Source organism: Mustela lutreola, chromosome 7, assembly GCF_030435805.1.
Source record: "Mustela lutreola isolate mMusLut2 chromosome 7, mMusLut2.pri, whole genome shotgun sequence".
NCBI classification, from domain to species: domain Eukaryota; kingdom Metazoa; phylum Chordata; class Mammalia; order Carnivora; family Mustelidae; genus Mustela; species Mustela lutreola.
In genome coordinates this window covers 144,677,667-144,690,511 of record NC_081296.1, presented here as the reverse complement: position 1 = coordinate 144,690,511, position 12,845 = coordinate 144,677,667, and the positions used below count along the sequence as shown (strand labels likewise).

General features: G+C 51.1%; 1 protein-coding gene across 1 annotated transcript in view; it reads right to left on the bottom strand.

The window, feature by feature from the left end:
• Positions 1-12,573, bottom strand: part of C7H14orf132 (chromosome 7 C14orf132 homolog) — a 50,931-nt gene extending 38,358 nt beyond the window's left edge. The window contains exon 1 of the mRNA XM_059183035.1: positions 12,297-12,573. Within this exon, the coding sequence (XP_059039018.1) occupies positions 12,297-12,323 (27 nt within the window). The 5' untranslated portion in view covers positions 12,324-12,573. The remainder of the gene's footprint in view (positions 1-12,296) is intronic.
• Between the last annotated feature and the right edge of the window lie 272 nt (positions 12,574-12,845).

Sequence of the window (12,845 nt, the reverse complement as noted above, 5' to 3'; positions counted from 1 at the left end):
TGGCCCTGGGCTGGGCAGTGGTGATCCCAGCATAAAGGAGACAGGAACCCCGAACTCAGGGAACACCAGGATTCTCTGATGTTCTGATGGAGGAGGAGGGAGAGGAGCTCTTCCAGAGCAGCTCCCCCTGCTGCAGCCCTGCACTCCGCCCCCCACCCCCACCCCCTTTAGCCTTCTGTGGGCCTCTGGCCAGCCTCTGGCGCCAGCCTGTCTGGGCTCTGGAACAACTCCCTGTAGCTACGGTCCCCTGTGCACACACAGGCTCTAGGGAGGGAGACCGGCTAACAGAAGGCTGTGACAAAGAAGCATGCTGGTCCGGGGCTTGGGGCGCCTTGGAGGCCCGCTGTGGCACAGCAACCCGTTAGCTGCTCCCCACCTGGCACCTGGGCCCTGGCTCAGACCCAGCCCCATCTTACCCCTTCCTGCCTGGGTGACTTTGGGCCAGAAACTCAGGCTCTCAGAGCCTCGGTCTCCCCGTGTGTGACATGGGCGTGCAGTGGAATTGTCTTCACTGGGTAGTTGTGCAGCATGGAGCCCATCCTTAAGGAGCTCAAGATTCATCCACACTATCCGCCCCCTCTCCCACTGGGGGGGCTCTGTGTGGCATGTTGCCCGCAAGTCCACCCTGCCTGCTAGGTTACTGGGATGTATGGCGAGGCCGCAGCAGGATCTCCATGGGAGAAAGAAGAGCTGGCAGGACCTCAGAAAGGAGGCAGGACATGCCAACAACACTGCCGGGCTCGGGCTCGGGAGAGGCGGGGGTGCAGGGGTCTGGGAGAGCAATTAGTCACCTCCCTGAGGTTCCCCCTCCCCCGCAAAGCTGCTGGAGGCCAAGTTAACTGCATTTGTAACCATCTCCCACAGCTCCATGCTGAGGGGATGGATGAGTGGAGGTTGCAGGGTCTGGAGAGGACACATGGAGTCCCAGCTGCTGCCTACCAGCCTGCTCCACCCTTCACTTCCATCCCTCTGGGGACTGAGCCTCCCCACGGTGCAGGGGCGTGGAGGGAGGCCTCAGGGAACCCATCCTTGCTCACTAAGCCACCTGACACCTGTGGCACAGCACTGGCTCTCTCGATGTCCCCTATGCCCTGTCCCAGGGCACCTGAAAAAAAAAAGATCACATGGCAAGGTAGCATGGAAAGGAACTTGCCCAGCCTGTGCAGTTTGGCTTCCTAAACCTGGCATCCGAGAGTCACCTGTGAGATTAAGTCCGTACCCCACCCACATTTTATAACATTCAGAAGATTCCGAGATGTGCCAGACCAAGCAAGGGTCCAGGGCTGGGAGTTGGCGAGGGGAGACAGTTGGCCAGAGTCAGACTCAGGTCTTGAGTCCCCTTCCCCATAATGCAGGAAGGAGGAAGGTGGGAACATAGTTGTTGAAAACACCTATGAAAATTCTGCTTCCAGCCAAGTAACAGGGACTAGATCTACCCTTCCAAATGAAACAACAATAAAAATGTACAAAATACATGAAAATGGATTGCAAGACATTGGACATCAGGCAGCAAAGAGTACTGACTTTTGAGAGACAGGAAACAAACTAGGTGATCCCTCCAAGTGACTCAGTTGCCTACCTGAGGAGAGTTTCCAGGTTGTGGAACAGGACAGGGAAACCTGGCAGAGACCAGTACATTCCTTGATGGAAAAGATGGGACTAAAGTCTGGGGAGACCAGTGCAGCTGGAGACAATGAGGCAGAGCATGGAGGGGAGAGAGCTATACACAAAGAGAACCCTAGGGGTCTGCAGAAGGACCCTTCAGATATCCAGGAGAGGATTGATGGGTGCAGGTGTGTCAGGGAAGCAATGGAGGCAGGAATCACCCAAAAGGATGACAGGGAATAGTGCCCAACATCCACACAGGCTGGAAACAGTTCCTGTTTCCAACAGTCACTTTGAAAATTTTGCAATCCACAGGCACTGTGTAAATTACTCAGAACTGCCTGCCTCACCAGCAGGAAAGAAGGGCTCTTTGACTAAAGATGGTTCCAGTCTGACCTCACAAACCTTAAAAGCAAGACCCCAAAGGATCAAACTGTTTCCAAGTAACATCACTGCATCCCAGAACAAAGCTCAAGAATATTTATAGGAATAAAAGGATATTGAGCATCCCACAATGTAAAATTCACAATGTTTGGCATCTAATCAAAAATTGTCAAGCATACCAAGCAGCAGCAAATATGACTCATAATGAGGAGAAAGCAGTCAATCAAAATCAGCCAGAACCGAGGCAGAATTAAGAGTAGCCAATGAGGGCCAAGGGGGCAGTTGTTCTAATTACTCCACAAGCTCAGAAAGCTAAAGAAACACTGAGCATGCTAAGACAATTAAAAATATAAAGAAAGACACAAATCAAGCTTGTAGACATAAAAACTACCATGCCTGAGATAAAAAATACACCACATGGGATTCACAGAGATTAATGTTCAAGAAAAACACTGGTGAACTTGAAGACACATCCATACTAGTTACCCTAAATGAAACACAATCAGAAAAGGAGACTCATCAAAAATGAATAAACACCAGGGAGCTGGGAGACACCTGTAGGCAGCTGGATGTATGTGTAAATGGAGTCTCCAAAGGAGAGGAAAGGTGGGAACAAAAAAGCTATGTAAAGAAATAATGTAAAGCTCATATGATGCAAGAAAAAAACCCCAAAGAACCCAGATAGAAAGTGGGCAGAGGATGCGAATTGGAGTTTTTCCAAAGAAGACGTTCAGAAGATCTAACAGGTGCATGAAAAGGTGCTTGACATGACTTATCATCAGGGAAATGCAAAACAAAACCTGCAATGAGCTGTCACCTCACACCTGTCCTAGGGGCCAGCATCAAGAAGAAAGAAGACCAAAAAAAACTAGAGTTGGTGAGAATACGGATGGAAGGCAAGACTTGTGCACTGCTGGTGGGAGTGTAAATTGGTGCAACTACTGTGGAAAGTGGTGTGGAGGTTCAAAAATTCAATTAAAAATTAAAAAATATAGAACTACCATGTGATCCAGCAATTTCAGTTCTGGGTATATAGCCAAAGAAAATGGAATCGCTGTCCGAAGAGTGATCTGTACCCTTATGCTCACTGCAGCATTACTTAGAACAGCCAGGACACTGAGACAGTCTAGTGTGTATCAGTGGATGAATGGATAAAGATGTGATATGCACGCACGTGCATGCACGCTCACACACACACACACACACACACACCCCAGAATACTATTCACCAGAAGAATGAAAGAAATCTTGCCATGTGCACCACCATGGATGGGCCTTGAGGGCTTAATGCTAAGTGAAATAAGTCAGAAAGAAAAACAAATACTGTATGATCTCATTTATATGCAGAATCTAAAAAAATCCAGATTCATAGAAACAAAGACCACATGGGTGGTTGCCAGGGGCAGGGGCTGGAGGAACTGGGTGAAGATAATCAAAAGGTACAAATTTCCAGTGACAAGATAAAAAATGTTCTAGGGATATAATGTACAGGACAGTAACTATAGTTAAAAAGTACTGTACTGTATATTTGAAAGTTATTCAGAGAATAGATCTTAACAAGTTCTTACTACAAGAAAAAAAGAATTGTAACTAGATGAGGTAAGGATATGGTAATCATTTTGTGATAAACACACACACCAAATCACTGTGTTGTAGATCTTAAACTTGCAAACCCACAGATGGGAAAGCTCCCAGATCCTAAGCACAAGAAACATGGGAAAAACAAACAAAACAAAACAAAACACTGCACTAAACCACATTATAAGCAAAGTTCCCAAAATCAATAAGGAGAAAGCTGTTAAAGCAGCCAAATGAAAAAAGACACATTATGTTTAGAGGGCCAAAATCCATGGCAGCAGATTTCTCAGTGGAAACACTGCAAGCTAGAAGTTGGAGGAACAATATCTTCACTGAAAAACAAACTGTCGACCTAGAGTTCCATGCCGAGTAAAAATTAACTTTCAAAAATGATAGAAAAAAGGAGAGAGAGACTCTTCCCAGCCAGACATATAAAAGTTGGAAGAATTCATTGCCAGCACTTGTGCACACTAAAAATGTTAAAGTCCTTCAGGCAGGATGAAAATGATACCACATTTGTGATCTACACAAAGGAATAAAGAACACTGGAAGAAATAATCCTATAAGAAAATATATAAGACTTTTTTCTTACTATTTAAATTGCTCTAAAAGATCCTTGAATTTTAACAAAAATAATAATGTGGTGTGAGGCTTATAGCACACAGAAGTGAAATGTGTAACAATAATAGCACAACAGCAGAGAGGGGAGAATAGTGTGAAGTGGTATAATATCATTGCAGCTCGGCTGTGATAACTTAATGGTCCATACTAGAAATCCTAAAGCAACTGCTAAAATAACAAAACAGTTAGAGCTAGTAAACCAACAAAGGAGATCATATGGAATAACAAAAGTTTCCTTATCCAAAGTAAGGCAGAAAAAGAGGGGAAGGAGAACAAAGTACAGATGGGACCAACAGGCAACAATGAGGTAGTAGATATAAACCCAACCACATCAAGTAATCACACTAAACACGAACGACTTAAAGACTCTAAGCAGAAGGCAGAGATTGTGAGATTGCATTAAAAAACAAACAAACAAACAAACAAACAAAAACAAACAAACAAACAAAACAAGCCGACATGGCAGAGAGATCTGGGTTTGAATCTCAGTTGTGTGTGCCCTAAGCCTCAGTTTCCTCATCTGTAAAATGGATCTTAAAATTGCCTATTCCACAGACCTGTCATAAAGGATTTAGTGAGATTCTGTGTGTTACACAACACAGGGCCCGCCTGGTGCCCCCCCTAAGAATTTGATAAATGGCAGTTATAATGGGAAAGTACAGGGGCATCTTGAGGGGACAGAATGAGGGGGCAGTGAAGAGGTGAGTCTCCATCATCTCAGAAGAGAAGGAACTGGGGTTCAGTTCCTAAAAGCAGAGTGAGGAGAGTTCAGCACACAGGAGCTGCTCCATAAACACTCAAGTATTTGATTGGAGACTTGCAACTCACCTCTGGATGCCCCAGTTCTCTTAGCTCTGTGACATGGAGTGTCTTGACTCCCAAAATGCTGTCTAGAAATCTGGTCTACAAAAAGTACCATGAATTTTGAGTCTTCCTTAACCGCTCATTATGCCCTGCAAAAACGTAGCATTATATTCTCTCTTGAAGCAGGTTTAATTACAAAGATAAAATATTTAAATCCTTTAAATGAAAATTGGAAGTATAACAAGACAGGCCCTACAGTTAAAAACATTTGAGATAAATAGACAATTTGTATTTAAATGATAAATCTTGCTTTAAGAAAAGAGAGCAGTTGCTGGCTGGGGAAAACATTCTCTAAGTAGGAGGTTGCCAGACTCCCTAGAATTCTATTTTTCTGGGCAGTGCTGCGTTCTTCTGGGGAGAGAAAATTTCTGCTGGTGTCTTGCAGATCTTTTGGAATCATCCCACAAGCCCATGCCTGTAGGGACGGCCATTTCCAGAGATAACAGAATAACCTCTTCAGCACTACTGGATTCTTTTGTGGATTTTTCCTTCTCCATGAAAAATGATTTAAAAAATGCAAATTAACTATGAGCCCCCCAAGGTCTAGGGAGAGAAAAGGGCAGGGGATTAGGGATGGTGGCTGATGAATCTCAGCTATGATTAGACCACACAGGCTGTCTTCCGGAAAGACTGCCCACTCAGCTGAGGGGAGAATTGTGTGTGTGTGTGTGTGTGTGTGTGTGTGTGTGTCTTGGGGTTGTGGTGGGGAGATGCCCTCTCTTCAAACACAGGAAGCCCCCTCAGGTCTCCCCAGCAGGTGCTGATCTCCCTCCCCACATCTCCTCCCCTCCTTCCCTCCATAACTCAAGAACTTACTGTTTCTCCAGCTAGCACCAATTAGGCTGAACTATATGAAATTGTCAGGTAAAAATGGCCACGGATCAGCAACTTGATGCAGTTCAGCCTAATGATGTCATGGCCTACCTTATTAGCAGTAATTTATTTTTCTCTTGGAGTTGGCAGTTCACAAGGTTTTCCAAGTTCTACACACATCCCACTCATCTAGGGCACATGCGTGGGCAGCCCCAGGACCAATCCCGCACCTGCCGGGTTTGGCCCCTGGAGCAGCCAGTCCCCAAAGATATCCATTCCTTCTGTCCCTCCTGGATGAGCACGCTGTTCCCCACACTGAGAGGTGGAACCTGATCCCTTGCTCGGAAACTGGGTCTGGCCTTTGGACTTTCTTGGCCAAATGAACAGAGTTACTGACATTCTGGGACTTCCGAGCCTCATTTATAGGAAACCTCACAGCTTCTACCCAGGAATGCCCGTTCAGGGGGAAGGCAGTGCGGCACAAGGAGACCACCGCACTGGGAGAAAGCCCCAGCTGCCTGAAGAAAAACAGGCAAGACGAAAGGCCAAGTGGTGAGAATGGTCAAGTTGAACAGAGTCACCAGACGTGTGTACGATGCTGGATGTCTGGACTCCAGGCCCTGCTGCCACTGAGCAGAGACAAATGGTCAAGCCGAATCCTTCCCAAATTCTGGTCCCACAAAATCGTGAGCAAAGTAAATGATTGCTTTAGGCCACTAAGTAGCCGAAATAAAAAGCATTAAGTAACTGAAACAGTTCATATCATGGGTGGCTGGCTTACCAAAAATTTTTAATGAGTGGCCAAATTTAAAAATCCAGACTGCATATAAAAATCCAAATTTTCAGTTTTCTTGAAAACCTGGAAGAACCCACAGCCCTGGACCTGTGTGTCTGTGGGGCACAAGTTAGGGGCTAGAGATGCCTGTGCCTTCTTCTAGGCCAGCCTTCTGCCCTGTGGGTCACCCCACCCCATTGTCCTCCACGGCATGAGGTCAGCTATCTGGCCCTAGTCTCCCACGCCCTCCCCACCTGTCTCCCCCGCAGCCAAATGCCCTGACTTGCAAACTCCACACCCAACAGGAGACACTATTTCAAGCCCTATTCCATTCAACCCTTGTGCATGCTAATCCCTCTGCCTAAATGTCCTCCCTCCTTCTCTGTCTACGTAACAGCTAGGCTTCCCTCGGACAGCTGAAATCAAACTTCCAGAACCCTTCCCTGACCTGTGGGTTAGGTACCTCGTCTGGCCCTTTACCCACACCATGTCACATATCATACAGCAGGCCCGTGGCCTTCTCCTCCCTAGAGCTCCGGGTCGGGCCCACAGGAAGCTGAAGGACTACATGAACAGTTCCACTGGGAAGGTGATTTTGTGCCCATTTCACAGATGATGAAACTAAGGTATAGAGAAGTGATCTGCCCCCTGCCTCTCGAAGACCGGTGGGCACTAGCCCACGAATCAAGATTTGGATTCTTTGTGGGTGTTCAGATGTTACTATGGGGTAAACTGTGTCTCCCCCCAAAACATGCTCCTGAAACCCTAACTCCTGGTATTTGTGAGTATGGCCTCCTTTCAAACTAGGTTCTCTGCAGGTATAGTCAAATTAAATGGAGGTCATCAGAGTGGACCCTAACCCAGTATACCGACGTCTTTCTAAGCAGAGGAGAAGAGACACAGAGACACAGAGGGCAGGTGCCAGGTTTGCTGAGGGAGAGATCAGAGAGATGCAGCCACATGCAAGGGGCACCAAGGGCCACGGGCAAATCCAAGGCTAAGAGAGGCCTGGAATGGATTCTCCCCCGGGGCCAGCCATTCGGTGCCCCTTTCTTAAGGGCAGTCCCAGGAAACTAATAGAGTCCTCCTTAGGAACATGTTTAAAAATGGACATAGGGGCGCCTGCGTGGCTCAGTTGGTTAAGTCACTGCCTTCGCTCAGGTTGTGATCCCAGAGTCCCAGATCTAGTCTCGCATAGGGGGGTCCCAGCTCCACAGGGAGTCTGCTTCTCCCTCTGAACTTCCTCCCTCTCATGCTCTTTCTCTCTCTCAGATAAATAAATAAAATCTTAAAAAAAATAAAAATGGACATAAACACGGGGTGCTTGGGTGGCTCGGTCAGTTAAGTGTCTGACTTGGGCTCAGGTCAAGATTTCAGGGTCCCGGCACTGAGTTCCGTGTTGGGGTCCCTGCTAGGTGGGGAGTCTACTTGTCCCTCTCCTTCTGCCCCTCCCCCTGCTCATGCTCTCTCTCTCAAATAAACAGATCTTTTTAAAAAATGGACATAAGCACAACACTCTGTGTTCAGGGACTTAGGATCCCCTGGGGCTGCTCCACGGCGGGGCCCTGGGTTCCCTGGGTTCCCCCCGCACCCCTGCACCCCCTGGGTTCCCCCCGCACCCCCGCACCCTGGCACTGGGTCTGCTCTGAGAGCTGGTGAACCCACATGCCTGCATGGGGTTTGGACTCCACGCCTGGTCCTCCGCTTGCTGGCGGAGCCTTCCTGGCGCTCCCCTTCTTCCCTGTCTGCGTGACGGGACTCGCAGAGCCACCTCCCCGACTATGGGTCTCCCACATGTGGCAGGTGTGGGCAGGAGGAAGGGGGAACCTCAATTCTGGAGCAAGTCTCCACGTTATCCTTCTGGGTCTCGCTTTTTAAGTTGCTGAATCCATACTCCGTTGGCTTTTGGAGACCACAGGACCTTTTGTGACCTGAGAGGGGCCAGAGAGCCAAGGACCTGTTCCATCCAGACGAGGGGAGGGAGATGGACCTAAGTGCGGTTTCAGCTTTGAGTCTCCAACCAGACCACACACTGGAATCTTCTGGGGAACGGCAGAAAATACTGATGTCCGATTCCAGCTGAGACTCTGAGGGGAGCACTGGGGGTGGGGTGGGGGCACAGGTCATCCAAGCTCCCAGGGGATCCTCGTGGCAGTAACGTTGGGAACTCCTGAGTTTAGACTAGTCACTGTAGGGGTGGCACAGGACAAACACAAGACTGAGCTCGTGTGTCCTGTGTGTGCTCGTTCAACTCGGCCTTAACAGCCTCGAGCACACCTCACCCTCTTGTTCATTTCTGCCCACGCGGCAGGTCCCTTAAATGTTCACTCTCTCGTCTCATTGCAGAGGTCTCGGGCTCTCTGCATTTCCCCTAGAGCAAGCATTCTAGGACTCATCAGTGGACGCTGCAGTCTCCTTAAAAGCTAATCTCGGAGATTCCAGAATGCCACCCACACTGCCTTCTCCTGGTCAAGAAAGTCACTGATGTCAACCCAGATTTAAGGGCAGAGGAACCATGATGGGGAGGGAGGGAACAGGGCCATCTTTGGAGTAAGAGCCACCCCAGCAATGACACAGGGATTTGGGGCTCAGTCCTCAATGTCTGTGCTGTCCTCCTGGTCCCCAGCTCCCTGGGCATCTGCACAGCCCTGCCCTTCTGGTCACCGCTGACCATAGAGAAACAGGTGCTCAACGTGCCAGGGGGTCTGGGGACCCAGGAACTGTGCAGAGAGGGGCGAGGGTGTGTCCAGGGTGGAGGAAAGGGTGGCTGAGCACCTCCGGGGCTCAGGGGTGAGGTTGGGTCCACAGCTTCTTCCACACCCCCCCACACAGCCCCACGCACCCACACCAGTGAGGGCGCATCTGCAGCTGCGGAGTTGCGGGAGAACTGGTGTCCACTCCCTCCATCCATAAAGCATGTCTTTGTAAAGCTTAGCGTTTGAGAGGCCACTCTTTCTGAAATGGCTTACATCCTCTGGACCCTTTAAAGCCAGGGGCAGGAATCACAGTCCACAACCCTGAGGAGGAGGAGGAGCTCTTGGAGTCCCAGGGAGCTGGCTTCATTCCCTCAATTAATCAAGCAGGTGGGTGCTTCTGGCTCCACTAATGCCTCCAGCCTCTCTGCTCCACTGGGGCTGGGATCTTCCCAAAGTACCCAGTTTCAATCACAAACTATTCCCTGCTCAACGACCTGCAATGTCTCCCACGGCCCACTGATTCATGTGAACTTCCCACTCAATGGTTGGCGCCTCTGTGACCTGGCCCCAGCCCCCCTCTCCCAGGCGTCCTCTGCTCCTACCTTCCCCCTTCCTGAAGGAGGCTCTGATTATATTCTGGGCCTCCCTCCTCCTGCCTCTCTGCCTAGAGCCCACCAGGGGAGACCTGCCTGAAGTTCTACTCCGTCCAAGTTCGAGTCCTCCAAGTCCTGATGGTGACAGGTGTTCGGGGGGGAGGGGCATCCAACACAACAAAGGCACTGTTTTCCTGTTCTTGCCTTTTCACAATAGACATCCATCTGGTCTCACCCCCGTCCAATCACCTAACAGAAACTTGCCGAAGGCCTACTATGTGCCAAGCGTCTTGGTTGGCTCTGATCCCGATCCATTCCCCCTGCTGGGGATGGCCTGGCCCATCACGTCTCCAGTCCTCTGGAAGTACCAGAAAGAAAACCTACATACATCCCCTTTCACTTTGTCACCAGCACCCCAGTCCCACCCCATACGCCCAGCACGGTGCTTGGCATGAGCTTTTCGGCACTTTTGCCAAACAAGTAGATGGAGGCATTAATATTTCCCTGTCACACTGTCCACTGCTGATGTGCGGGGACATGCGCCGTGCTGGCAAATTATTTAATCTTATTCAAGTTTCACATCCTGATCTGTGAAAGAGGGAATAACAGTGCCCATGTCACAGGCTTGTCCGGATTTACTATAATACAGTGTGCAAATGGTGGGCACACAGCAGGCGCTCCCTAAACCTCAGGCTTTCTTCCTAGGATGGCTTGTTGTGTTTCTGTTCCTTGCAACTGATTCGGGACTGAGCATGTCACCAATGCCCAAATATCTGTTGGCAGGAATACACTGAGCACACAAAACTTGAGAGTAAACAAAAAAGAGAGACAGAGAAAAAAGAACCCAATCTCTGTGCGGGCTCTGCCTGCAGATGGTGGAAAGTCCTATGTTTATTTTGTCGGGTTACCATAGCAACCTCCAATGCTCCAGCCAGCCCCAGGGTTAGCCCCGATCAATTTATCTCATCTCGTAACCATGGATGCAAGCTGTTTGGTGGGATCCTGAGGAGGCAGGCAGAGATAGGTGTGTGTGAACCCCCGTCTCCCCTAGACATAAATCTGGTGAGGCCACTCCAGTTAACCTGTAGCTAAAGTCACCACTGTCTAAAATGATGCCCACATGACAATATTTATAAACAAGGGTTTAGAAACAGGAGATGGAAAATTAGGCAAAGACCAGTGTTGCTGACTGGAGCAAGGCACGTTTTGGAAAACTAAACAAGAGGCTGCCTAGAGCTGGGATCTGGAACCATCCTGGGGATCCTGCATCCTTCCATGACTGGGTTCGGGATCTCGTTGTCCATACAACCTGGATTTTGCTATTACTTTTTCAAGAGGCTTCCACTCGGGGTGGGGGAGGGGATTTTAGGGAGTGAGAAAGGAAAGTGTTCTCTTCAAATCCATCCCCTGAAAAATTAAACAGCAGCGGGGCCCCTGCTCCCCATGCAGGGGACAGAGGGACCCCCGGTGGCCTTCCTTCCTCTGGGCTCCCAACATAAGCAACTCATAGAAGGGGCAAGGTCCGAACGTGGTGCACTGGAATTTACTCGTCCAGACCCAATGCGGTCTTCCCTGGAGCCAGACTGTCCTCGGCACTGGGTCTCGGGAGAGGCCACGCAGCTCTGCAAAGGGGGTGTCTGCCTGTCTTTGTTCTAGCTCAGGAGAGCTGAGCACGAAAACATAAAGACCCAACGCTCAGAACTCCAGGGGACTCTCTTTCAGCAGGGATCAAGTGACGAGAGGTCATCGGTTTTTTTCCTGACATTGGCAACCTGTTTTGTGTCAAGGGAAGAGTTACGGTCGCGTTGGGCACTGATGCCTACAGACTCCCTACAAAGGAAAAAGAAGGATAAAAGGATAGCGGCGCTCCGGCGCTCGGTTAGTCACAGAGCGGGTCTCACCTCCTTCCTCAGGCTGCGGGGGCTGTGGTCTCCACTTAATGGGGGAAACTGAGTGGGGGGCGCCCGACAGGGAATGGAGAGCAGCGAGGGTGCCCGCCCACCCGGGTTTGCACGGATCTGGGCTGGACGGCCCTGAGGGAAAGGCCCGGGTCCTGGAGAGGGGACGGCAGGGAGGGGTCGCCTCGCAACGCCCAGGCCCCTAGCAGTCTGGGAAGAGCTCGGCCCTGCGCTCTCAGGGCGCACGGCGGGCCCCACCCCCCGGGTGCCGCGCTCTGTGCCTCGGACGCGAGAAATCAGGTCGGGGATGCCCGGCTCCGGACAAAGGACTGGGACGTAGATCCCCGGCGGGCGCCACCGCCCGGCTCGAAGCCTCCCGGCGCGGCCAGAGGTGCAGGCAGGGCGAGCCCGTGGCCCCGAACCTCCCCAAACTTGCAGCCCAGGGAGCGCGGGGAAGGCGCCCCGTTACCTGCGCGGCCATAAAGGACAGATCCATGGTGTCGCCGCTGCCGCCCGCGCTCGAGTCCTCGCTGCTGCTGCTGCTGCTGCTGCTGCTGCTGCTGCGGGTCCAGCCGCCTGCACAGCTGGCCGGGAACGGGCGGAGCAGCGAGCAGACACCTCGGATCCTGCGGCCCCGCGGACCTCAGCAGCCTCGGCGTGGCGGCCTCAGTGGGCTCTGCGCGCTCGGCTCCGGACCCAGACCCGACAGAGGCGGGGAGCGGGGCGGGGCCCGGGGGCCCGGGAGCCCCTCCACGTGACCGCCCCCAGCCCCACCCCAAGGGCGGGGCCCGGCGGAACCCCCTGCGCGTCCCACATCCTCTCCTGCGTGGGGGGCCAAGTGGGGAAACTGGGGCCGGGGTCGCCCAGCTGATGGGAGTAAGAACTTGGGCCTGGACCTCAAGTACAACGCTGTTGGCGCCCCGTAGGGGCTGGCGTGTCTTGTTTGAGGGTCAGAGTCAGGGTGACCCAGCTTTCCTTGCCCGCTCTGTGCCCAGAGTTCAGTGTGCCTCAGGCCCTG